This window comes from Natrix helvetica, assembly GCF_964273705.1.
Source record: "Natrix helvetica genome assembly, chromosome: 16".
Taxonomy (NCBI): Eukaryota; Metazoa; Chordata; class Lepidosauria; order Squamata; family Natricidae; genus Natrix; species Natrix helvetica.
Genome location: NC_138563.1, coordinates 1,976,757 through 1,999,385, shown reverse-complemented (window position 1 = coordinate 1,999,385; position 22,629 = coordinate 1,976,757). Strand labels below are relative to the sequence as shown.

Below are 22,629 nucleotides of genomic sequence, written 5' to 3'. Positions count from 1 at the left end.
AACAATAAGCAGCAGTTTTGAGCCAACGTGGGGAAGAGAATGGCCTGATTAATTAATTTATTTTTTTAAAAAAATCTCTTCATTTTCCCCTGGCGCTCAGTCAAAACTCTGGATTTGCATCGGAAGATTTTTGAACTGAAGGTTTATCTCGCCACCGGAAAACCACAGGCAAGATGGCGTCAAATTTGGGGTTTTTAAGCTAGGCCTTTTTTTGGGGGGGGGGGGGAGGAAGCAAAGCTTGAAATGCAGCAGACCTTTTTTTTTTCAATCAGTTTTCATTCAAAGCAGAAAAACAAAATCTGCATTTCAGACCAAAAAGGGGAATCCCTCGGTTGTGTCCAGAGAAGCAAAACGGCAGAGAGGAAGTTGCTTTTGAATTGGGCAGCTGAAGGTCACATACATCCCCAGACCCTATTTGGCCCCTGAGCAAGAGAAAGGGTCCATTTAGATGGCCTCGGGGGTGCCCAAACACTCCAAATTTTGCAATTTGACTCTTTTGGGTTGTCTTGCGGCTTGCGTTTTGTTTTGCAGTTGGTTTCCTGGCTATAACTGGGTTTTGGAGTTGGTTTCACTCATTCCTTCCTCTCTGGACGCAGACACATGGCAACTTCCCCCTGTTGTGTTGCAATTCTTAACTTCCCCCAAGTTCTCGTTTGTGACATTTCTGACAAACACACATACACCCAAAACACCAGAGCTGGAGAGTTGGCGTCGTCGTACTCAAAAGCAGAAAATGCAAACGAGAAGGGAAAAAAGAAAAAAGAAAACGAAAGACAAAAAAAAAAAAAAAAGAGGAAGGAATTGGGTTGCCAAATTTTAATTTATTTTTAAATGGTTTTTACGGCCTGGGTGAAGGCACCGGACTAGAAGAGTTTTCCTCACTTTCTAAGTGTGATGTTCGTGTTGGGGATTTGATTTAATTGTTTTAAAAAAAAGGAAAAGCAAGGAATTTTGTTACAAATTTCCCCCATTTTGCTGAATTTAAAAAGAAAACGGAGTTGTTTTTATATTTTAAAACAGTTGTCCCACTGGGCAAACGATCGGGACAAGAATGTAAAGTCAAAATTCTTAAGGGGGGAATATATATATGTGTGTGTGTGTGTGTGTGTGTGTGTGTATTTGTATTGTATTTGTGCTGATAAATAAATAAAGGGAGACTAGTATAGATCTATTTCAAGCTATTTAGCTCTCACCAGTTAGCCATACCTTTACTGGGATTTGAACCTATGGCTATACACACACACACACACACACACACACCCCAACCTTTGTTTTAATCTCAAAATAAAATTTGTGCAGCGCAGTTCAAGTTATAAAAATAATTTTTTAAAAAATGTTAGCTGTATTCTACATTTGGGCCACACGAGGGCAGCATCGCTCTATTTTAAAGAGATTTTTCATTTTATTTATTTTTTGGCTCAATTCTGGTCTTTGGAGAAAAAAAATCTGATAGAACGTTTTGCTTTTACAATCTTCAATTTACACAAGTTTTTTTAAATTTGTTATTCCTGTTTTGTGCTGAAAATGTAACTTGCAAAATGTTTAGCTTTTAGCGGAAAAAAAAAAAATTCCAGCAAAAGGGGACTTTGGAGATGTAGAAATTTAGTCTCTAAACCTGACTGGATTGCAATATTTTTCCATTGTATCTAAAGGTGATTTTTTTCTTATTTTCCTTTCTTTTCCTTCCCTTTCCCTAGTCCTTCCTTCGCTCCTGCTCCCTCCTTTCCTTTCTTTTTTTCTTCCTTCCCTCTTCGCCTCCCCTTCCTTCCTTTCCTCCCCTTCTTTCTTTCAATTTTTTCTTCTTCCTTCCCTTTTCCTCCCCTTCCTTCTTCCTTCCCTTTTTTCCTCCCTTCCCTCCTTCTCCTCCCTTTCCTTCCATTCCATTTTTTCTTCCTCCCTTCCTTCTCTTCCTCCCCTTCCTTCTTTCTTCCCTCCTCGTCCCCTTTCCGTCTTTCTTTCCTTTCCTTTTTCCTTTCCTCCCTTCTCCTCCCCTCCCCTTCCTTTCAATTTCTTTTTCTTCTTCCTCCCCTCTCTCTTCCTTCCCTTCCTTTTTTCTTCCTCCTTCTCTCCCTCCCTCCCCTTTCTTTCTTTCCTCTCCTTCCCTCTTTTCTTTTTTTCTTCCTCCTTCTCTCCCTCCCCTTCTTTCTTTCTTTCTTTTTCTTCTTTCTTTCTTTCTTTCTTTCTTTCTTTCTTCCTTGCCCTCCCTCTTTTCTCTTTCTTTCTTTCCTGCCCCAAATTCCCTCCCTCTTTCAAAACACCCCTTTCATCAAATTTTACAGCAAAGTCTGAATTTTGCACAGCCATCCATTTCGGCTCTCCTCCGACATCAGAGGCCAGTGTGCCATCCCACCCCAACATAACAAAACAATGTTTCATGACCCACCAACCCTGGATGGAGGGCTCCCTAGGCACTGAGTTCCTTTCCCACAACCCCCCAAGGGACCTAAGCAGAAGCATGGTGGGCTATCACTGCAGCAACTAAGCCAAGATTCAGAGTTTGCACCCCCCCAAAAAAAGCCCCACAAACACAAAACCCCCACCACCATCGGTTTCAGTCCACACAGAAAGCCAGACAGGCGCCAGGAGTTTTCTCCCAAAAGCAACGCGTCGTTTTTAGTTCGGGAGGGAAGGAAGTTGAGACAATGCCGGGATTTGATCCTGCCAGGAGAGGAAGCTGGGTGGATGCCCCAGAGCGAAAGTCTGGTCCGTTTTTTCGGATCGACTCCAATCCAGCTTTAACCAAAGCCACAAAACAGCCAGCAAAACTCATTTAAAAGCTGGTCAGAAAGAAGCGGATTTTCCTCCCGCGGTTTTTAAACCAAGATGTAACCAGGATAGATCAGTGTTTCTTAAAAAGGGTGGTTGGAAACTCGAGCCAGTCTGGAATCAAGGGTGTGTGTGTGTGTAAAACTCTATTTCTATTTTTCGTGTCTCTTATAACCCTTTACCTCCCCCCCCTCAGCATCTGCTTTTAAAGGGGGACCACCGGGAGATCTCACAGAAAAACGCTTGGAGAAGCACTTCTGAACTGTGGCTTGGAAATAGGACTGCGAAGTCCCTAGGGATTCGCTGCAATGGTCATAAATCTGAGTAAGGCTCACAAATCCATTTTTTTTCAGCACCGTCGTAGCTAAGATGCCATAAAAAGAAATCAAAAGCCCGTGGGAGCATTTTTATTTGATTTCTGGAGGAACGGCGAAGAGATCTTCCTCCCCCACCGGATCCCTACGAAAACCGTTAAGAAAATAACAATAATAATAATAAATCAAAACCTCCCAGTTTAGCCCACGCAAAATCCACTTGGCTTCTCGCGGTGATAACTGGAACTGCTGGGATTTAAAAAAAAAAAAAGGTCCATTTTTTCCTCAATAAATCTCGTTAAAGAAAACTCCCGGGAATTTGGCTCGAAAAAGCCGCCAGGTGGGTTTGGAACAGCTGCGGATCGACGGGGTTTCCATTCCACACCTATCAATTCAGCGTCCAGCAAAAGTGGGGGGGAACCTGCCCCCTCCCGCTCTACTCCCCCCCCAAAAAAAATCCCTACCCAAAAGTCCGATCCTATTGCGGGAATAAAATTGGCTGGAGAAGGTAGAAAAAGATGGAGCCACATCTCTGGCCGAAGCGAAGGCTGGGCGAGGCCCCCCTCAAATGCACCAACTGTCCGGTGTCCCTGCGTTTCCCCCGCCGGCATCGCCGCTCCCAAACTGGTCTAAAATGGGAGGTTTAGGGACCCTTGCTTGGAATCGAGACCGGATAACGGAGCGTCATATGTTCTGCTCCTTTGAAGGGGAGCTTTTCGGTGGAATAGTAGCAGACCACTTCGGGGACGGTGTTGAAGAGGCCGCCGGCTTGGTCCAAAGTGTATTTATGGTCCTTTGTTTGGGCTACGATGATGTGGACACAACCTTGGCTGGTTCTGGGAGGTGGAGAGAGAGAGAGAGAGAGAGAAGAGAGAGAGAGAGAGAGAGAGAGAGAGAGAGAGAGAGAGAGAGAGAGAGAGAGAGAGAGTCCCCCCCCCAAAAAGAAGAGTATTAGTTAAAATGACCCCAGAAGGTTTCCTTATAAAAACTCCGGAGGTTTTAAAAAAGAGTTGGAGAACATTTGGCTGAAATGGGATTGGGTTTCCTGCTTGGGGTTGGACTAGAAGACCTCCCAGGTCCCTTCCAGCTCTTGTTATTCTATTCTATTCTAATTTATTCTATTCAAATTCTCTTCTCTATTTTCTCTTCTCTCTTCTAATTCTCTTCTAACCTCTATTTTCTCCTCTCTTCTCTCTTCTCTCTTCTCTTCTAATTCTATTCTATTCTCTTCTCTTCTAATTCTATTCTATTATCTATTTTCTCTTCTCTTATAATTCTATTGTATTCTCTATTTTCTCTTCTCTTCTCCTCTTCTCTTCTAATTCTCTTCTACTCTCTATTTCCCTTCTATTCTCTTCTCTTCTCTCTTCTAATTCTATTCTATTCTATTCTCTATTTCTCATCTAATTCTCCTCTCTATTTTCTCTTCTCTTCTAATTCTCTTCTCTTCTCTATTTTCTCTCTTTTCTTATAATTCTATTGTATTCTCTATTTTCCCTTCTCTTCTCTTCTCTTCTCTATTTTCTCTTCTCTTCTCTCTTCTAATTCTATTCTCTATTCTCTATTCTACTCCAATTCTATTCCATTTTCTATTTTCCAGACATTCTTTCTTTTTGCAGAAAGGCCTTCTTTTTTAAAGCACATTTAAACGGGATGAATTTATTTTCATTCTCCAAGGGGGTGGGGTGGGGATGGATCCAGAAGCCCCTCCACCTCCCCCAAGTATCCAAAGAGGGGAGAGGGTGGGAATCAGAAAAGGACAAACTGTTTTGGGTGGGCTGCCCGGCCTTCCGCCCCACCAGCCGAACTCCCGATTCTCAACTCTCACACACACAATCGCACACAAACCTTAACAGAGACAATAGTGCCTTCTCTTTTCTTTCCTTGATATGTTTCAAAGTCAGCATCCTGAGGAAGGAAACTCGGTGGCGCCCAGCACCGGTTTGGAGCCAGGCGCAGGGAGAAGAGCGAAACCCCTCCCCCCAAAGGGTTGGAAGGGGCAATGCAGGTAGTCCTCGACATACGACGGTCACTGACACACACACCCTCCGAATTCCCGTGGCTGAGAGAGACAATTCAGTGAATTTTGCCCCCATCTCGCGAGCTTTCCGGCTGCCGTTGTTAAAGGAATGTGAAGTTAGGAACCTGGTCGTTAAGCGAATCCCAGTTTCCTCCCTCGACTTAGCCGGTCAGACGGTCGCCAAAGTGGATCGTGTAACCCCGGGATGCTACGATTGTCGCAAATACGAGTCGGTTCCTAATTTTGACCCCCTGCTACAATGACCGCAAAGGTTAAAAAAAAACGGTCATTTTTCCCAGTGACGTTGTAATGTCACTAAATGAGCTGCCGTAAGTCGAGGACTATCTGCAGGCACACATTTGCAGGGGTTTGGACTCGATTCCTGAGCCAAGCAGGATTTGGGTCACTCACTTGAGGGCGATGGAGTACTTGGTGGGGCCCATCTCGCTGGTACGGACCAGGTAGCCGGACTCTGGACACGGCTGAAGGCGGCTTTCGGCCTCGGCTCGAGTGATGGAGCCATGAAACCATCTACAGGGAAGGGGAACATGGGTTTTCCCATGCTGTCCTCTCTCTCCTTTGTCATCCAGAGCATAATAATTCCCAGAATCCTCTGCTGGATGGGGGATTCTGGGAGTGGAAGCCCTCCCCTCTTACAGCATGCAAACTGGGGGATTCTGGGGGTTGAAGTCCACCCCTCTTAAAGCATGCAAACTGGGGGATTCTGGGAGTGGAAGCCCACCCCTCTTACAGCATGCAAACTGGGGGATTCTGGGAGTCGAAGCCCTCCCCTCTTAAATCATGCAAACTGGGGGATTCTGGGGGTTGAAGTCCACCTAGTTTAAAGTTGCCAAGATTAAGAAACACTTTTGAGGACACAGATAAAGAAAGTTTAGGAAAGATGCTAGACCAAATCCTCTCTGCACTTACGGCTGTTTCTCTAAGACGAGGGCAGAATCCACCCGCTCTCCATCCAGCCCCGGTTCGATCCCCGTGGGAGACTTCACCTTCTTGGAGGGCCAGTTTTTCGGGCAAGGCTGGGGCTGTGAGACGACCATCTCAGCGGCCGTCACGAGTTTCTCCGACCCCTCAAACTGCACTGGAAAGAAGAGAGGAAGGACATTGTGATTTAATGGTTCGAACTGCCAGGAAATTTCTCCTTAGTTCTAGGTTGCTTCTCTCCTTGATTAGTTTCCACCCATTGCTTCTTGTTCTACCCTCAGGTGCCTTGGAGAATAGCTTGACTCCCTCTTCTTTGTGGCAACCCCTGAGATATTGGAAGACTGCTATCATGTCTCCCCTAGTCCTTCTTTTTATTAAACTAGACATCCCCAGTTCCTGCAACCGTTCTTCATATGTTTTAGCCTCCAGTCCCCTAAACCTCTTTGTTGCTCTTCTCTGCACTCTTTCTAGAGTCTCAACATCTTTTCTACATCGTGGTGACCAAAACTGGATGCAAATATTCCAAGTGTGGCCCTTAACAAGGCATTTATAAAGTGGCATTAACCCTTCACCTGATCTTGATTCTCTCCCTCTGTTTACGCAGCCTAGAACTGATTCCCTGCAGGAAAATCTCCACTGGATAAATCTATTATTTTTGTGAGACACGATCCTCCCTTCCCACCTGCCCAATTTTGGGACTCTTCCTTTTCCTTACCGGACAGAACCTTAACAATCTGCTCTTTCTTCCATTCCCACGGCTGTTCGTACTCGGCCAGTGGCCGTTCGTCGTTCGTAGGGAGAGATATTTCAGACCTGGAGCCCGTCTCGGTCGGCTCGTAAGGGGTGTCGTAAATCTGCAAAGGTTTTGACGCTGGGGTTTTGATCCCCGTGTCTCCCTTCAGTCCTGGTTCGCCCAGGAGCAGGACAGCTTTCCCCCCAAGGGGGTCTTTGGAGCCCCTTCTCCGGATTTCTACAAGGAAGGACAGAGGCCGGGTGGAAGACATGTGAAGAAATCCGCTTTATTTATTGGGTGTTAGAGAGTGGGTTTTTTTTTCCCCCATTTAATATAAGTTGATGGAGAGAGAGAGAGAAAGAGCGAGGAAAAAAGAAAAAAGGAAGGAAGGAATAGGGAAAGAAGAAAGAAAAAGAAAGGAAAGAAAAGGAAAGAGAAAGAGTAAGAAAGAAGGAGGGAGGGAGGAAAGACAAGCAAAAAAGAAAGAAAGAATAGAGGGTGAGAGAGAAAAAAAGAAAAAAGGAAAGAAATAAAGAATGGAAAAAGGGAAATTGTTTTAAGACATAAGGAAGGAGGAAGGAACAAAGGAAGGAGGAAGGAAGGAAGGAAAGAAGAAAGGGAGGAAGGAAGGAGGAAGGAAGGAAAGAAGAAAGGGAGGAAGGAAGGAGGAAGGAAGGAAAGAAGGAAGAAAGGAAGGAAAGAAGAAAGGGAGGAAGGAGGAAGGAATGAAAGAAGGAAGGAAGGATGGAAGGAAAGAAGAAAGGAAGGAAGGAAGGAGGGAGGGAGAAAGGAAAGAAGAAGGAAAGAAAAAAGGAAGGAGGGAAAAAGAAATGCTGATATTTTTACCGCAGTTGTATAACCAAATGTGTCAATTAATCTCTTCTTTTACATTTTCCCCTTCATCCTTTTCCCCTCCAATCCCATTTTTTTCCTCCGAATCACCCAAACCACAATTACTTTCTCCCCACCCCCACCCCACTTGTTTCACGCAAAACAAACCCGCAGGGCATTCCTAGTCCTCATGAAATTTAGCTCACGCCTTTCCTCTCATCAAAGCCTTCGTGATTCCTGTGGCCTTATTCCCCATTTACTCCCCCCCCCGGGGGGGTTTCTTTCGTTTAAAAAAAAGGAGGAGCAAAACAAGGACACTCTGCACGGGCTCAGAAACCTCTTTCCAAACAACCCAGCCGGTTTGCAAAGAGGGCTCAAAAGGGCCTGGAAATTGTAAGAAAATTTGGACACCAATTTCTCCCCCAATTGCTTCTCATCCCATCCGTGTCTCCAGCTGACAATGGCCTGTTTTATTCCACCTTCCGGTGCTACAATTTCCTGTTTTTCTCTACGGCGGCCTCAGCGCTGGGTGGGGGGGAGTTGTAGTGGCAGAAATCCAGCTCGTTTCTCCTGATTGCCAATTTTACATTGTTGCCACTTTTCAATGCCGCCGCCCGCCGTTGCAAACTTTCGACGATCTGGAAATTTACGTCTCCCAAGCTTAAGCGACAGAAGGCAGGTGGGGGGTGGGGGTGGGAATTTAAAACCAGGTTAAAATTTGGGGTGGGGGCGTCAAAGACGGCACTAAGCATGGAGGGGCCTTCCTGGTGGAGGAGTTCTAGTGGCAAAAATCCAGCTCATTTGGCCTGTTTTTGGTGTTCATTTTGTATTGTCGCCGCTTTTCAACGCCGTTGCAAACTTTTGATGATCTGGAAATTTAAGGCCGGTGGAGGGGGGGTGGTGGCAATTTAAAACCAGGTTAAAAATTGGGGTGGGGGTATCAAAGAAGCCACCAAGCATGGAGGGGTCATCCTGGACCTATGATGGTTCATTTAATGACCATTTGAAGTTATAAGGGGAACTATTCTCTCCCCGAATAGTTGATCCGTCAGGGGGTGAGGGGTTACGGAGCAAAGTTCAAAAGCAATCTTGATTTCATCCCGAAACAAACCAGGATTACCGGTTATCATCTGTTGCGCGTCGTACGGCTCCATGTAACCGTCGTTCTCTTCCAATCTTTCGGCGTCTCTTTGGCCCTTGGTCTGCTTAGCGTCGTACGGGTCGGCGTAATCCTCCAAAATGATAACCTTCCAAAAAAGGATTAAACCATATAAGCCGTCGTTTTATAGCTTATTGATTAAACTTCCGTTATATATATATTTATTTATATATATATTAAACTCCCCTAAATCCTGAAAATATAAATCTATGAAGATTATTTCAGTTTGCAAACTGTTTATAACATCTAACAACGGAGTCTTGTTTGAAATATGGTATATTACATTTTTCTTAAATCAATCAATTTATTTATTTATCTTTCCTTCTTCTTCTTCTTCCTTCTTTCCTTCCTTCCCTCTTCCCTTCTTCTCTCCTTTCCTTCCGTCCATCCTTCCATATCCATCTCCCTTCCTTTTCTCTTTCTTTCTTTCTTCCTTTCCTTCTTCCTTCCCTTCTTTCTCCCTTCCTTCCTTACTCACCTCCCTTCCTTCCTTCCTTCTTTCCTTTTCTTCCTTCTTTTTCTTTCCTTCCTCCTTCCATACCTTCTTCCCTTCCCTCCACCCCTCCCTTCTCTCTCCCTTCTTCCTTCTTTTCCTTCCTCCTTTCTCTTCTCCTCTCTCTCTCTCTTTCTTTCTTTCTCTTTCTTCTGTCCCCCTCTCCTTCTCTTTCCTAATTCTTTGCTTGCAATTTGACTGAAGAAAATTATAAAAAAGGCTTCCGATACCATAAACATTGCTGGATCCTTTTTCCTCCAAAACTGGATTGTTTAAGATCTGCTCCATTTCTTCCCAAAGTGGAAGGAGAGAATCCCTATAATTTTAAAACCCTGACAAATTAACCCACGGCAAAACTTTTTTGGGGGGGAAATAAAACGCCTTTCCTACCATTTCCTCGTCTTCATTCCAAACTGAACCCCCGTTTTTTTTAAAAAAAAACTCCAAACCAACGGATGGCAAAGGCAAAACCGCCAGCCCCCCCCCACACCAACCTACACCCCTTCATCTTCCAGAGCCCAGGAATTGGCAAGCTTTGGCAATGGCACCTTTACCGTTTCTTGCTTGGGCTTCTCTGGATCGACCGGCGGGAGTGGACTGGGGTTGGCAGCTGATCCTGAAAAGTTCTTTGCGTTCTTCTCCTGGGCGTTGACTTTGATGAGGCGGTTGATGTACCCTCCACAACTGGGGGTCACTTTGGGGGCCCCCCAGCCAGGGTCCTCCGAGGGGGCCCCTTCCGCTCGCGAATTCTTGCGCATCTTCCCGGCGGCGGCTTGCAAAAGCCCCTGGAGATTATCCCGGGATAACCGGCTACTGGTGCCATCTTTCCCCGGTGCCAAGGGAGTCTTGTTGCCACCCAGCTCGGTGGCAGAATTCTTCCGGTTCTTCCCAGACAACGATGCCAGGCTGGCTTCGGGCAAGCTTACGTTTTTCCGGGCACCGCTGCTGCTTGGCTTGCCCATATGATGCCCGGTGGTTGGTTTGGGACGATCCGAGACAGTTTTCAGATTGGCGGGGAATTCTTTGAACCATTTGGCTGCCATGGTGCCCGAGCCAAGTCAAGAAGGATGGCGGGGAGACCCTACACACACACACACACACACATCCAAATTTCCTGGGGTCCCCCAGCAGCCTCAGGCCGCCCTTCAGCACCCAGTTGGGAAGCTGTAGCCCTCTTGCCAACTGAGAAAGTGAAGGGCAGAAGAGGGAGGCTACCCAATGCATGCCCCGGATTTGAGACTCCAGGAAGACCCCTGCCCGAAATAACAGGGCTTTCTCTCTTTCTCTCTTCCCTCTAGGACCTCCTGCCTCCTGCGGGCAAGCTACGGGCACCTCCCAACGGCGTCAGGCACGAGGAAATCCCCTTTCCCGATGCTTCATCCCCCTCCCAAGATTACTTGCGTACCCCAAATCTCACCGAAGAGACATTTCCTGGGGGTTTTGGAAGTTGGAAAGGGAAGGGGGAGGAAACCAGCAAATTGGGGAGGGGGTTGGCATTTAAAAATAGAGAGAAAGAAAAAAAATGGAAGGATCTCGGGGTGCAGAGTAGGGGGCTAGCGAAATCGAACCCCCCCCCCCGTTTCGCTGATTTTAATCCTGGGGTGGGAGCTGTTTCCTCCCCGGGTGTAGAGAGCAAACAAAGGGGGTTTGCTTTCCCCCCTACCCAAAACAGAGATGCATCAGGACACCCACCCACCCAAAAACCTCAGGGGGGAGGGTCTCCAAAGCAGAGGAGATGGTAGAAGAGCTCTACATTTGGGTCTGTCCCCCCCAGACTTTCCTCCCCCCCCAAAAAAAGCCTCTTTCTCCAACCCAGGGGTGGAAGAAGACCCCCTCCCCTTTTTCCAGTTGCAATTTACTTGCCCCTCCCTGCGCGCAATCCGGTGCGGAGAACTGGCTTGGCTTCGCGCAACTTTGCGAGCGCTGCAGTGGCTCGCGCAGGGAGGAGGGAGGGAGGGGGGGCATCCCCCTCCGCCCAGATCCGGAGGGCGGGGTGGTGGTGGCTCGGATGGGTCGGGGGCGCGCAGAGGGGAAGCGCGGGCGCGCGCAGGGACTTCGCTAAACCCGCGCAGCCTGCAGAAATAGGAATAAGGAAAGTTTGCAAAAGTAATTTTAAAAAAAACTTAAATTAATTATGATTTTTTTTTCTTTCAAATGGGATACAAATGAGTCAAGGGTATTTTGGACTTTTTTTTCTTTTAAAAAGAAAGTTCTATATCTATCTATCTCATCTCCTCTCATCTCTATATCTATCTATCATCTCTATATCTATATCATCTATCTATCTATCTATCTATCTATCTATCTATCTATCTATCTATCTATCTATCTCTATCTAATCATTTCTATATATATCTCATCTCACCTCCATATCTATCATATCTCTATATCTATATCTATCTCTATCTCTAATCTATCTATCTATCTATCTATCTATCGATCGATCGATCTATCTTCTATCTATCATCTCTATATCTATCTATCTCATCTCACCTCCATATCTATATATCATCTCTCTCTCTCTCTCTCTCTCTCTCTCTCTCTCTCTCTCTCTCTCTCTCTCTCTCTCTCTCTCTCTCTCTCTCTCTCTCTCTCTCTCTCTCTCTCTCTCTCTCTATATATATATATATATATATATATATATATATATATATATATATAAAATCTATCTATCTCTAATCATTTCTATATCAATCTATCATCTCTATATCTATCTATCCATCTCATCTCACCTTCATATCTATCATATCTCTATATCTATCTATCTATCTATCTATCTATCTATCATCTATCTATCTATCATCTAATCATCTCTATACCTATCTATCTATCTGATATTAAAAATGCACACATACACGGACGTATAACCCCCCTTTTAACCCATCTAATGCATACAGACATACACCCTTGCATCTAATCCGGATCCACTCCGATTTACAGCCCCTCCCCCCTCCCCCCATTGAAAGCCAGAGGGGGGGGGAGAGGAAGGCGGGGCGCGATGCGCGTCGGCGCAAAACCCGCGTGGCGCCCGGATAGCCCGGTGGGAGGTTCGCGCCCGTTTGCTCCGGATTCGCCTCTCTCTCTCTCTGCCTTCTCCCCAGGTGAGCAATCCGGAGTGAGTCCCTTTCTGCTTTGCAAGACGCCCCTTTGTTTTAAACCTCTGCTTTTTCCAACACCCCCCAAAACTTTTCGCCTTTAAAAATGTTGCAGGGTGAAATAATGCTACTGCCCCCTTCGTTCTTAACCACGCTTCCCCTAAGCCAGAGGACTACAATACCCATCGTCCTGCTAGACTTTCCTGCAGAGAATCGTGATAAAATCTGAGTAGCTTTTTTGGGGGGGGGATGTTTCTCATTTTTTATTTCCACCTGGGTGTGTATTAAGTAGTATGAAGTACTAACGTTTTTAATCCTTGAGTAGCGGGTTGGACTAAGTGACCTCCAAGGTCCCTTCCAACTCTGTTATTCAGTGCCAAATTATCTTTTATGTATATTTATTATATATATGTATGTATGTATGTATGTATGTGTATACATATATATGCTGGTTTTGTTGTATTCGGGTCTTTTCCCGTGTAAGGTTACCTTACACGGGAAAAGACCCGAATACAACAAAACCAGCATACCTACACCCGTGAAAATCTACGAAAACAAATATATATATATATATATATATATATATATATATGTGTATATGTATATATGTATATATGTATATATGTATATATGTATATATGTATATATGTATATATGTATATATGTATATATGTATATATGTATATATGTATATATGTATATATGTATATATGTATATATGTATATATGTATATATGTATATATGTATATATACACACACAAACACACAAACACACACACACACACACACACACGGCTAATCCATAAGCTAAATAAATAAACAATCTAAATGCAAATATTTTTGTTGTGGAGTTTTGTATCTTAAATGTGTGTCTTAGTTTGCAATGTTTACATATACTTTTGTGTTTTACAACATAGTTGTAAATATTTTAAAAATAGTTTTGCTTTTTTGTTTCAGGTTTCAGGCCTTGGGTATGTAAACAGAACAGGGAATGCAGTGATGTTTAATAATAACGAATATTTATGCTTTATTTAGAGGCATCGATTCGTGATTAATGAGTCATTTATGCTATATTTATGATTAGTGAGTAATGATATTGTGGTTGCCAGAGGTTTAGCCTGGTATTTTTTATAAGAATACTTTAAGGTCATGGTCACAAGATATCAATCTTTTGGAAAAAAAATATTATTATTATTAACAATATTAATATTACTCTTTTAAGGTGTTGTGCTGAATCCTGCAAAGTCACCGGAGAGAGATGTAAGTGGGAAGGACAAAATATTTTAGAAATATTAGAATATTTCGGTTGTGAGTTAACCCAGTTTGCACACTTGTGAGTTTTATTTAAAAACAACCCTGCAAAGACTGGCTTAATACTCTATCTATCTATCTATCTATCTATCTATCTATCTATCTATCTATCTATCTATCTATCTATCTATCTATCATCTATATCTATCTATCTATCTATCTATCTATCTATCTATCTATCTATCTATCTATCTACTATCTATCTATATATATCTATCATCTATCTATCTATCTATCTATCTATCTATCTATCTATCTATCTATCTATCTATCTATCTATCTATCTAACCTATCATCATTCTATCTATCTATCATCTATCTATCTATCATCTATCTATCATCTATCTATCTATCTATCTATCTATCATCTATCTATCATCTATCTCTATCTATCTATCATCTATCTATCTATCTATCTATCTATCTATAATTTTGGGGGGGGTCACGTCAGTTTTGTTTGCATTCCCTCGTTTTTACGGTGGGTGGGGCTAAGCAGGTGGTAGGTGGAGCCTGAAAGAAGGCGGGGCCTCCTGGGTTCGAATGACACGATTAACCTTGGGTTTTACGGTTGAGTTTCTCGAATTAGCTAAGGGTTACGCCGACGGAAAACCAGATTTGCAAAAAATTTTTTTTGCAGTTTTGCAAAATCTGCAATTTGCAAAAGGTGGGCAGTTATTCATCCCACATTGTTCTAACCTGGTTTGTAGGTTGAGACCAGGCCACGAAAACCCTTGTTCTCCGGGCTCTAAGAAGCTGGTTAAGGCCAATCCCTTGAAACATTCGGGTGAGTTGATCGAATGTGTGAATGAGGCGTGCAATTGGGATTTTTGCACGCCGAACGACGGACGACGGAGAGGTGCAATTAAGGCGTGAAAATTAAGGGGAGGGGGGGCGCGGAATGTTATCATTGATGGGTTTCAAGCAATGCCCCCCCCCAAAATTAAGAGCCACGAAGGGTGAAAAAAATGCTTTTATCGGCCCGACGAGGAAAAGGACGGAGGAGGGAGGAGAAAAAATTACCAGCATTTTTTGAGTGAGGGGAGAAAATGGGGAAAGGGAGGCTGAGAGATCCTGTTATGGAGGGGGGGGGGCTTGCTTATCCTGGCGGGATGGCCTAAGGAACTCACAGCCACCGCCTGCTTAGGGGTGCTGATTTTAGATGTGTTTAAAGGGAAAAGCAGGACAAATTGGGTGGGGGGTGAAGGGCTGTTGGAAGGAAGGAAGGAGAGGGAGGGAATGGAAGAGAGGAAAGGAGGGAGGGAGAAGAAAGTGGGAGGGAGGAGAGAATGGAAGAGAGGGAGGCAGAAGGAAGGAAGAGGGGAGGGAGGAGGGAATGGAACAGAGGGAGAGAGGGAGGCAGAAGGGAGGAGAAAGGAAGGAAGGAGTGGGAGGGAGGAGGGAATGGAAGAGAGAGAGGGAGGCAGAAGGGAGGGAGGGAGAAGGAAGGAAGAAGGGAGGGAGGAGGGAATGGAAGAGAGGGAGAGAGGGAGGCAGAAGGGAGGAGAAAGGAAGGAAGAAGGGAGGGAGGAGGGAATGGAAGAGAGAGGGAGGCAGAAGGGAGGGAGGGAGAAGGAAGGAAGAGGGGAGGGAGGAGGGAATGGGAGAGAGGGAGGCAGAAGGGAGGGAGGAAGGAAGAGAGGGGAGGGAAGCGGGAGGGAGGAGGAAAGAAGGAAGGAGTGGAAAGCGGGGGGGAGGAAGAGGAGTGGAAAGAAGGGAAGAGGAAGAAAGAAAGGTGGAAGGGAGAGAGGAGGAAGGATGGAAGTAGTGGGAAGGAGAGGAAGGAAAGAAAGGAGAAGGGACAGAAGGAGGGGGGAATGGAAAGGAGGAGGAAGGAAGGAGTAAATGGGAGGGCGGAGGAAGGAAAGAAGGAGAAGAGATAGGAGGAGAAAGGAACCAAGGAAGGAGTGAAAGGGAGAGAAGGAAGAAGAGGAAGGGAGGAATGAAAAGGAGGAGAAAGAAAGGAAAGAAGGAGTGAAAAGGAGGGAAGGAACGAAGGGCCTTTTCCTGCTCTATGGTCTTTTTTTCATATTTTACTGGTCCTAACCCAAATTTGCTTTTTTTTCAGGGCTTTTAAAAACGAAGGAAATCTTTGTTGGAAATCTGCCCCTGGATATCAAAGTAGTGAGTTTTTCTCAATTTCTTTTTAAAAAAAAACAGATGCTGTAGAAAGCTTTTGGCCTAATAATTCCCAATTGAGGGATCTTAAATTTAATTTTTTTTGCCCGGCGCCGAGAATCCCTTTTCAAAAAAAAATTTTTTTTTTTAAATCTATGTTTCCTTAATCTCTTTTTATTTTGTTTCGACATTAGGAAGAGATTGCCTTCTTATTCAAGGATTTTGGGATCAAATCTTTGAAGAAGCACAATAACTCTTTCAAAAGGTAGGACGGCGTCGCTATTTTTTTAAAACAAAATAAAATCCTCAAAATTTGAATCATTTTGGGGGCAGCAGCCAGAATGACCGTCGCTAAGCAAGAGGCAGCATTGAGCAAATCAAGCCTGTTTGCTCTCAGCTCAAGGGGGGCTGGGGACGATGGGTGTTGTCCGGGGTCTCTATTAAGGGTGTCCAGTTGGACCTGAAGGATCTTGGTTTAAATCTCTGCATTTTTTGCTCCATAGTTTTGCATTTCTGGAATTGATGTCCCTGGAAGCCGCAAAATTAGCGATCCAGCTTTTGAACGGATACCTTGTAAAAGGCCGGCCGATGTCCGTCGCATTTATGGAAAACCGGAAAAGCCACGAGTTTCCGAAAACCAGCACTCCGATGCCGGTAAACCACGATTCATTCATGGTTTATCCCTATTTTAAGAGTTAAATTTTAATATTGAGGGGGGGAAATCTGTTATACAGATCCTCTATCTATCTATCTATCTATCTATCTATCTATCTATCTATCATCTATCCATCTATCCATCTATCTATATCTCTCTTATCTATCTAATCTATATCTACCGTATCTATCTATCTATCATCTATCTATCAATCTATCCATCTATATCTCTCTTATCTATCTAATCTCTATCTACCATATCTATCTCTCTATCATCTATCATATCTATCAATCAATCAATCATATCTATCAATCATATCTATCTAATATCTATCTATCATCTATCTATCTAATCTCTATCATATCTATCATATTTATCTATCATATCCATATCATATCTATTAATCTATCTAATCTCTATCTATTATCTCTATCATCTCTCATATCTATCCATTCCTCCATCCGTCTATCATCTATCTATCTATCTATCTATCTATCTATCTATCTATCTATCTATCTATCATCTACATTTATCATCTATCTCTTATCTCTAGCATCTATCTTTTATCTATCTTTATCATTTATGTCTCCTATATCTATCTATCTATCATCTATCTATCTATCTATCTATCATCTATCTATCTATCTATCTATCTATCTTATTTTAATAGGTTTTGGTTCATGCATTTAAATTTCAATTGTTTTATAAGCCCAGGATATTTCCTTTGCAATTTTTGGCCTCAGTTCCTGGCTGTAGCTGTGGGGGAGCAGCTGCTAATTCCTGCACTGAATGATGGGTTTTTTAATCCTAGATTGCTGAACCAATCATGTGGGCTTGCTGTGTTAAACATGAATTCTGTTTAAACTTTCGGTGCAATTGAAATCCAGTAAATCTGGATTTATTCCCTTACAAATGTCACTTCCCCCCCCCCCTTGTGTAGGGTTTAGAAGTGATCCCCGCCAGCGAAGGTGGATTGCCCAACGGTACGAGATCAGCATCTTGTTCTATTCTTATTCTTATTTTTAATTTCCATCTTAATCAAAGCCTCCGTGGGAGGCAGCCTCTTACCCAATTTTTAATTAATTTGGGTTTTTTTTAAAATGCCGTTTTAAGAAAATCAGGTTTCGGGGGCAAAAAAGCTTGATTTTCTGGATTGCGATTTACGTGGAGGCTTAGCCTTGCTGGCATCAAGGCTCAAATTTGCTATTTTATTTTGTTTTATTTTTTAAAAAAACCTCCTCAAAGATGGCACCCACACCTCCCCTGTAAATCAGAGAGTCGACTATGTTGTCCCCATGGAGATGAGGTACGTGCAAACACGGGGAGTGAGAATTATGAATTTGGCGACAGATTTCGGGGCCCGGTGGGTTTGTTGCCTTAATTCAACATTTTGCATGGAGTGTTAGCCTGTTGGCCACATTCCTGGTTCGCCAAAAGCATCCCGAGTCACGGCCGGGGCGGGTCCTTCTAGATGACCTCCAGGGGTCTCCGCTCTCTTTCCTTCTCCTCCTCTTTTTATTTCCTTTTAGGAGTTCGTTTCTCTTCCACATGCTGAACTGCTGCTTCGGAGACGCCACGTGGCTCGGTTCCGTGGCCTCCGTGGCAGGGGAAGTTGGGCTTTTGGTGACGGACACGCTCCCGCTGATGCCGTACTTCTGGGCCATCGTCCTCAACGAGGTTTGCGCGAGCAGGGTTGGCTCCCGATATTCCTAGCCTGAGGGATTCCCCCCCTCTGTAGATTGTGACGCCGGTTCTAAGCCTGACGAGGGCTAGGAACTTGATTTGTGCTGCTTGGGGAGCAGCGGCACCATTGCTAAGCCTCATAAGGGCTAGAAACTTGATTCGGGCCTCTGGGGAGCAGCGGCACTGTTTCTAAGCCTCATGAGGACTAGAAACTTGATTCGTCCTGCTGGGGAGCAGCGGCACTGATTCTAAGCCTCATGAGGCCTAGAAACTCGATTTGTGCTTCTGGGGAGCAGCGATACCATTTCTAAGCCTCATGAGGACTAGAAACTTGATTTGTGCTGCTGGTTTAGAGGCTGCAATCCTTTTTTTGGGGGGGGGGTTGTCTTTTGATTCTGCAGGAATGCTGCAAATCCATGGAGAAACTCTTCACGGCTTTGGCCGAGGCCGAGTCTGGCTTGCGCTTCCTGGCCAAAGAGGAGGTGCAGAGGGGGACGCGGTGCCTGGCCCAGTGCGACATCGGGGATGGGGGCAGCGCCTGGAACAGGTGTGGGAACCCCTGCCCTTTTTGGAGAGAGGGAAGGAAAAAATAGAGGAGGGAGGGAGGAAGGAAGGAAAAATAGAGGAAGCAAGGAAGGAGAAGGAGGGAGAGATGGAATAAGGGAGCAAGGAAGGAAGGGAAAAATAGAGGAGGGAGGGAAGGAAGAATAGGAAAGGAAAGGAGGAAGAAAGGAAAAGGAGGGAGGAGGGGAAAGAGGGAAGAAAAAAGAGGCAGGGAGAGGGAAGAAGGGATCCAGCAGTCGAGGAAGGAAAAATAGAAGAGGAAAGGAAGGAAGGAAAAGAGAGAAAAGGTGGCAGGGAGAGGGGGAAGAAGGGAGCAAGCAAGGAAAGAAGAAATAGAAGAAGAGGAAGGAAGCAAAAAAAGGAAAGAAAAGAGAGGGGTCAAAGAAAGGAAGGAAGGACTGAGATATTTGGCACTCTCTTTCTCTACCCCCCCTGCCCCCCCCCATAAGGTGCTGGGTGCTGGACCCCCTGGGCGACCTGGCTGTGGTCTTCTTTGTGGACTTCGGCCGCTGTGCCAGCGTCCCTCTGAACTCGCTACGGAAGCTGGACGGGGAGGAATTCTGGGAAATCCGCCCTTTGGCTCAGCCCTTCATGCTGGAGGAAGGTCAGGCTGGCTGGCTGGGGGATTCTGGGAGTGGAAGCCCACCCCTCTTAAAGCATGCAAACTGGGGGATTCTGGGAGTCGAAGCCCACCCCTCTTAAAGCATGCAAACTGTGGGATTCTGGGAGTGGAAGTCCACCCCTCTTAAAGCATGCAAACTGGGGGATTCTGGGAGTCGAAGCCCACCCCTCTTAAAGCATGCAAACTGGGGGATTCTGGGAGTGGAAGTCCACCCCTCTTAAAGCATGCAAACTGTGGGATTCTGGGAGTCGAAGCCCACCCCTCTTAAAGCATGCAAACTGGGGGATTCTGGGAGTGGAAGTCCACCCCTCTTAAAGCATGCAAACTGGGGGATTCTGGGAGTCGAAGCCCACCCCTCTTAAAGCATGCAAACTGGGGGATTCTGGGAGTGGAAGTCCACCCCTCTTAAAGCATGCAAACTGTGGGATTCTTGGAGTGGAAGTCCACCCCTCTTAAAGCATGCAAACTGGGGGATTCTGGGAGTCGAAGCCCACCCCTCTTAAAGCATGCAAACTGGGGGATTCTGGGAGTTGGTCCATAATCTTAAAGCAGGCTGGCTGGGGAATTCTGGGAATTGAAGTCCACTGCTCTTAAAGCATGCAAACTGGGGGATTCTGGGAGTGGAAGCCCTCCCCTCTTAAAGCATGCAAACTGTGGGATTCTGGGGGTTGAAGTCCACCCCTCTTAAAGCATGCAAACTGGGGGATTCTGGGGGTTGAAGTCCACTGCTCTTGAAGCATGCAAACTGGGGGATTCTGGGGGTTGAAGTCCACTGCTCTTGAAGCATGCTGGCTGGGGGATTCTGGGAGTGGAAGCCCACCCCTCTTAAAGCATGCAAACTGGGGGATTCTGGGAGTGGAAGCCCTCCCCTCTTAAAGCATGCAAACTGTGGGATTCTGGGGGTTGAAGTCCACCCCTCTTAAAGCATGCAAACTGGGGGATTCTGGGAGTTGGTCCATAATCTTAAAGCAGGCTGGCTGGGGAATTCTGGGAATTGAAGTCCACTGCTCTTAAAGCATGCAAACTGGGGGATTCTGGGAGTGGAAGCCCTCCCCTCTTAAAGCATGCAAACTGTGGGATTCTGGGGGTTGAAGTCCACCCCTCTTAAAGCATGCAAACTGGGGGATTCTGGGGGTTGAAGTCCACTGCTCTTGAAGCATGCAAACTGGGGGATTCTGGGGGTTGAAGTCCACTGCTCTTGAAGCATGCTGGCTGGGGGATTCTGGGAGTGGAAGCCCACCCCTCTTAAAGCATGCAAACTGGGGGATTCTGGGAGTGGAAGCCCTCCCCTCTTAAAGCATGCAAACTGTGGGATTCTGGGGGTTGAAGTCCACCCCTCTTAAAGCATGCAAACTGGGGGATTCTGGGGGTTGAAGTCCACTGCTCTTGAAGCATGCTGGCTGGGGGATTCTGGGAGTGGAAGCCCACCCCTCTTAAAGCATGCAAACTGGGGGATTCTGGGAGTGGAAGTCCACCGCTCTTAAAGCATGCAAACTGGGGGATTCTGGGAGTTGAAGTCCACTGCTCTTGAAGCATGCTGGCTGGGGGATTCTGGGAGCCGAAGCCCACCCCTCTTAAAGCATGCAAACTGGGGGATTCTGGGAGTTGGTCCATAATCTTAAAGCAGGCTGGCTGGGGAATTCTGGGAATTGAAGTCCACTGCTCTTCAAGTTGCTACGATTGAAAACACTGCTCGAGAGGTTTTACTGCTTTTAAGCAGCTTTGAGAAATGGGATAAAATGTTCCTTTTTGGGGGAATCAATTTAAAGAGGATTTTTTCCTGGGTTTCGCAGGAGTTTTCCCCCCGCAAGACATCCGAAGGCAAATCCTGATAGGAACATTGAAAGGACCTTCTCGATGGGAGGTAAACCGGGATAAAATCTATATACTTATTTTTGTTTTCACCCAGAGAGGAAAGCTAAAGCTGTTTAGAAGTCCGATTTTGATCGCTGGGGAATTTCTGGATTAAACGAAATAAAACGCACCCTTAAAATAACAATTGCTTCATTGTGGGGGCCTGAACCAAGCCAACTCTGGACTTGCGACCGCCCCATAAACCAGGATTTTCGGTTTTCAGATTACAAATCCTGGCTTGTCTTAAAGAAGCCAACCGAAACGGCGTTGGAAAAAAAAGATAACATTTCTGCTCACGGCCAGCCAGTATCAAAGAAAACCGAGTTTGATCTGAGATAAGCTTCCTTCTGGAATCCTGGTTTGTTGATCACATCAGAGTTATGGATCCAAAATTAAAAACAACAACAACGATGCAATTTCACAGCCAGTCTGTGTTTTGCTGAATCAGTTTTGCCGATTTTTACAGCAATTCGGAAGTACACAACACATTTTCTTTGCCCTTGCAAACACAACAACTTGTCGATGGGGGATTGTTTTGTGCGTGTGTGTCTACCTGCGTGAAAAGGCTGGGTTGTGATCTCAATGGACCTGCAAAGAAAGCTGCAAAACTTGCAATTGCCCTATGCAAATAATAGTCGTGCAATCAAATTAAAAAAAAAATCCCCAGTCTTAATGAGGACCAGAAACTTAACATCAAGTCAAAGTCCCTGCAAAAAAAAGGCACAGCTGTACTCTACAATCCACATTCGGCTAAATTTTCTTTCTAAGTTAAACATTCTATTTATAAAACTATAACACTCAGCCAGATACAAACCCAGCCATGTAACACACAAGGTGTAAACTATTTAACAGGATTTTTTGTTGTTGTTTTACAGCCACACATTTTAAAATTCGTTCTCAAAACAGGCTAAAGAAGTTGTGGAGTTTCTTCGCCCTCCGAGCAAGCTTGAAGTGCATCGATTTTCTTGTGGGGAAGAAGTTGTGAAAAAGTTTTTCCGAGACCTGTTTAGGATGTTTAAAATGTTTAATTTTTTTTTTTGGGGGGGGGGGGGAATATAGATTTGGTTGCTTGGTTGAGGCCTTATAACTGTGCTGGAAAAGGGGGAAAAATGTTATTTTCCCTACTGCATTTTATGTCTTGCGACAGCTGGAATTGTACAGGTAGCAAAATTACATAAATTTGTATTTTGGTTGAGCTGTTGAGTTGCAACCTTCTTCGAGTTTGTTTTTGCCATTAATGGATTAAAATGCTAACTGGATGCCCAAATTGGAGCCTTCCTTTTCCTTGATAAAAATATGCTTTTCTGCTAACTCCGGCAGACGCAATCAGATTAAAATTAATAGGAAAACAAAGCTGTTTTTTTTTTTAAAAAAAGTTTTGCTCTCTTTTCTTAGGGCAAAATGGGGGTTATTTTATTTTTATTCTTTAGCTCTGAATTGGAAAAACAATTGAGTGTATTTTTACTCTGCT

At 44.9% G+C, this 22,629-nt stretch overlaps 2 protein-coding genes across 4 annotated transcripts; one reads left to right on the top strand and one right to left on the bottom strand.

Moving 5' to 3' along the window:
• Positions 1-3,157: 3,157 nt before the first annotated feature.
• On the bottom strand, positions 3,158-11,225 carry SHE (Src homology 2 domain containing E). Of its 2 annotated transcripts, XM_081967854.1 has the most exons (6): positions 9,807-11,223; positions 8,727-8,853; positions 6,758-7,012; positions 6,031-6,199; positions 5,512-5,631; positions 3,158-3,916 (listed from the first exon to the last, which is right to left on the bottom strand). In XM_081967854.1, exons 1-6 carry the CDS (start codon positions 10,299-10,301, stop codon positions 3,724-3,726), a joined length of 1,359 nt encoding a protein of 452 aa, XP_081823980.1. In that variant the 5' UTR covers positions 10,302-11,223; the 3' UTR covers positions 3,158-3,723. The 2 variants fall into 2 exon arrangements, with proteins under 2 accessions (XP_081823980.1, XP_081823981.1); XM_081967855.1 differs by lacking the exon at positions 5,512-5,631 and having other exon boundaries at positions 9,807-11,225.
• Positions 11,226-12,116: 891 nt separating this feature from the next.
• On the top strand, positions 12,117-22,178 carry TDRD10 (tudor domain containing 10). 2 transcript variants are annotated; one of them, XM_081968375.1, is made up of 13 exons: positions 12,117-12,359; positions 13,577-13,614; positions 14,373-14,449; positions 15,731-15,786; positions 15,975-16,045; positions 16,284-16,434; positions 17,376-17,418; positions 17,681-17,741; positions 17,965-18,112; positions 18,520-18,665; positions 19,132-19,286; positions 21,098-21,168; positions 21,382-21,560. In XM_081968375.1, coding segments are annotated over exons 2-13 (1,005 nt in total). In that variant the 5' UTR covers positions 12,117-12,359; positions 13,577-13,612; the 3' UTR covers positions 21,406-21,560. The 2 variants fall into 2 exon arrangements, with proteins under 2 accessions (XP_081824501.1, XP_081824500.1); XM_081968374.1 differs by lacking the exon at positions 21,382-21,560 and adding an exon at positions 22,034-22,178 and having other exon boundaries at positions 12,119-12,359.
• Positions 22,179-22,629: the final 451 nt, after the last annotated feature.

Bases quoted from the DNA above. Each gene is read 5' to 3' on its own strand.
- SHE (XM_081967854.1), bottom strand. From the start codon at position 10,301: ATGGCAGCCAAATGGTTCAAAGAATTCCCCGCCAATCTGAAAACTGTC. The intron at 8,854-9,806 runs GTGCCATTGCCA...CTTTTTTGGAAG, and splicing joins CCAAGCAAGAAACGGTAAAG to GTTATCATTTTGGAGGATTA. The intron at 3,917-5,511 runs GTGAGTGACCCA...TCCACCTCCCAG, and splicing joins AAGTACTCCATCGCCCTCAA to AACCAGCCAAGGTTGTGTCC.
- TDRD10 (XM_081968374.1), top strand. The intron at 18,666-19,131 runs GTGTGGGAACCC...CCCCCCCATAAG, and splicing joins GGGGGCAGCGCCTGGAACAG to GTGCTGGGTGCTGGACCCCC. The intron at 21,169-22,033 runs GTAAACCGGGAT...GTTGTTTTACAG, and splicing joins AAGGACCTTCTCGATGGGAG to CCACACATTTTAAAATTCGT.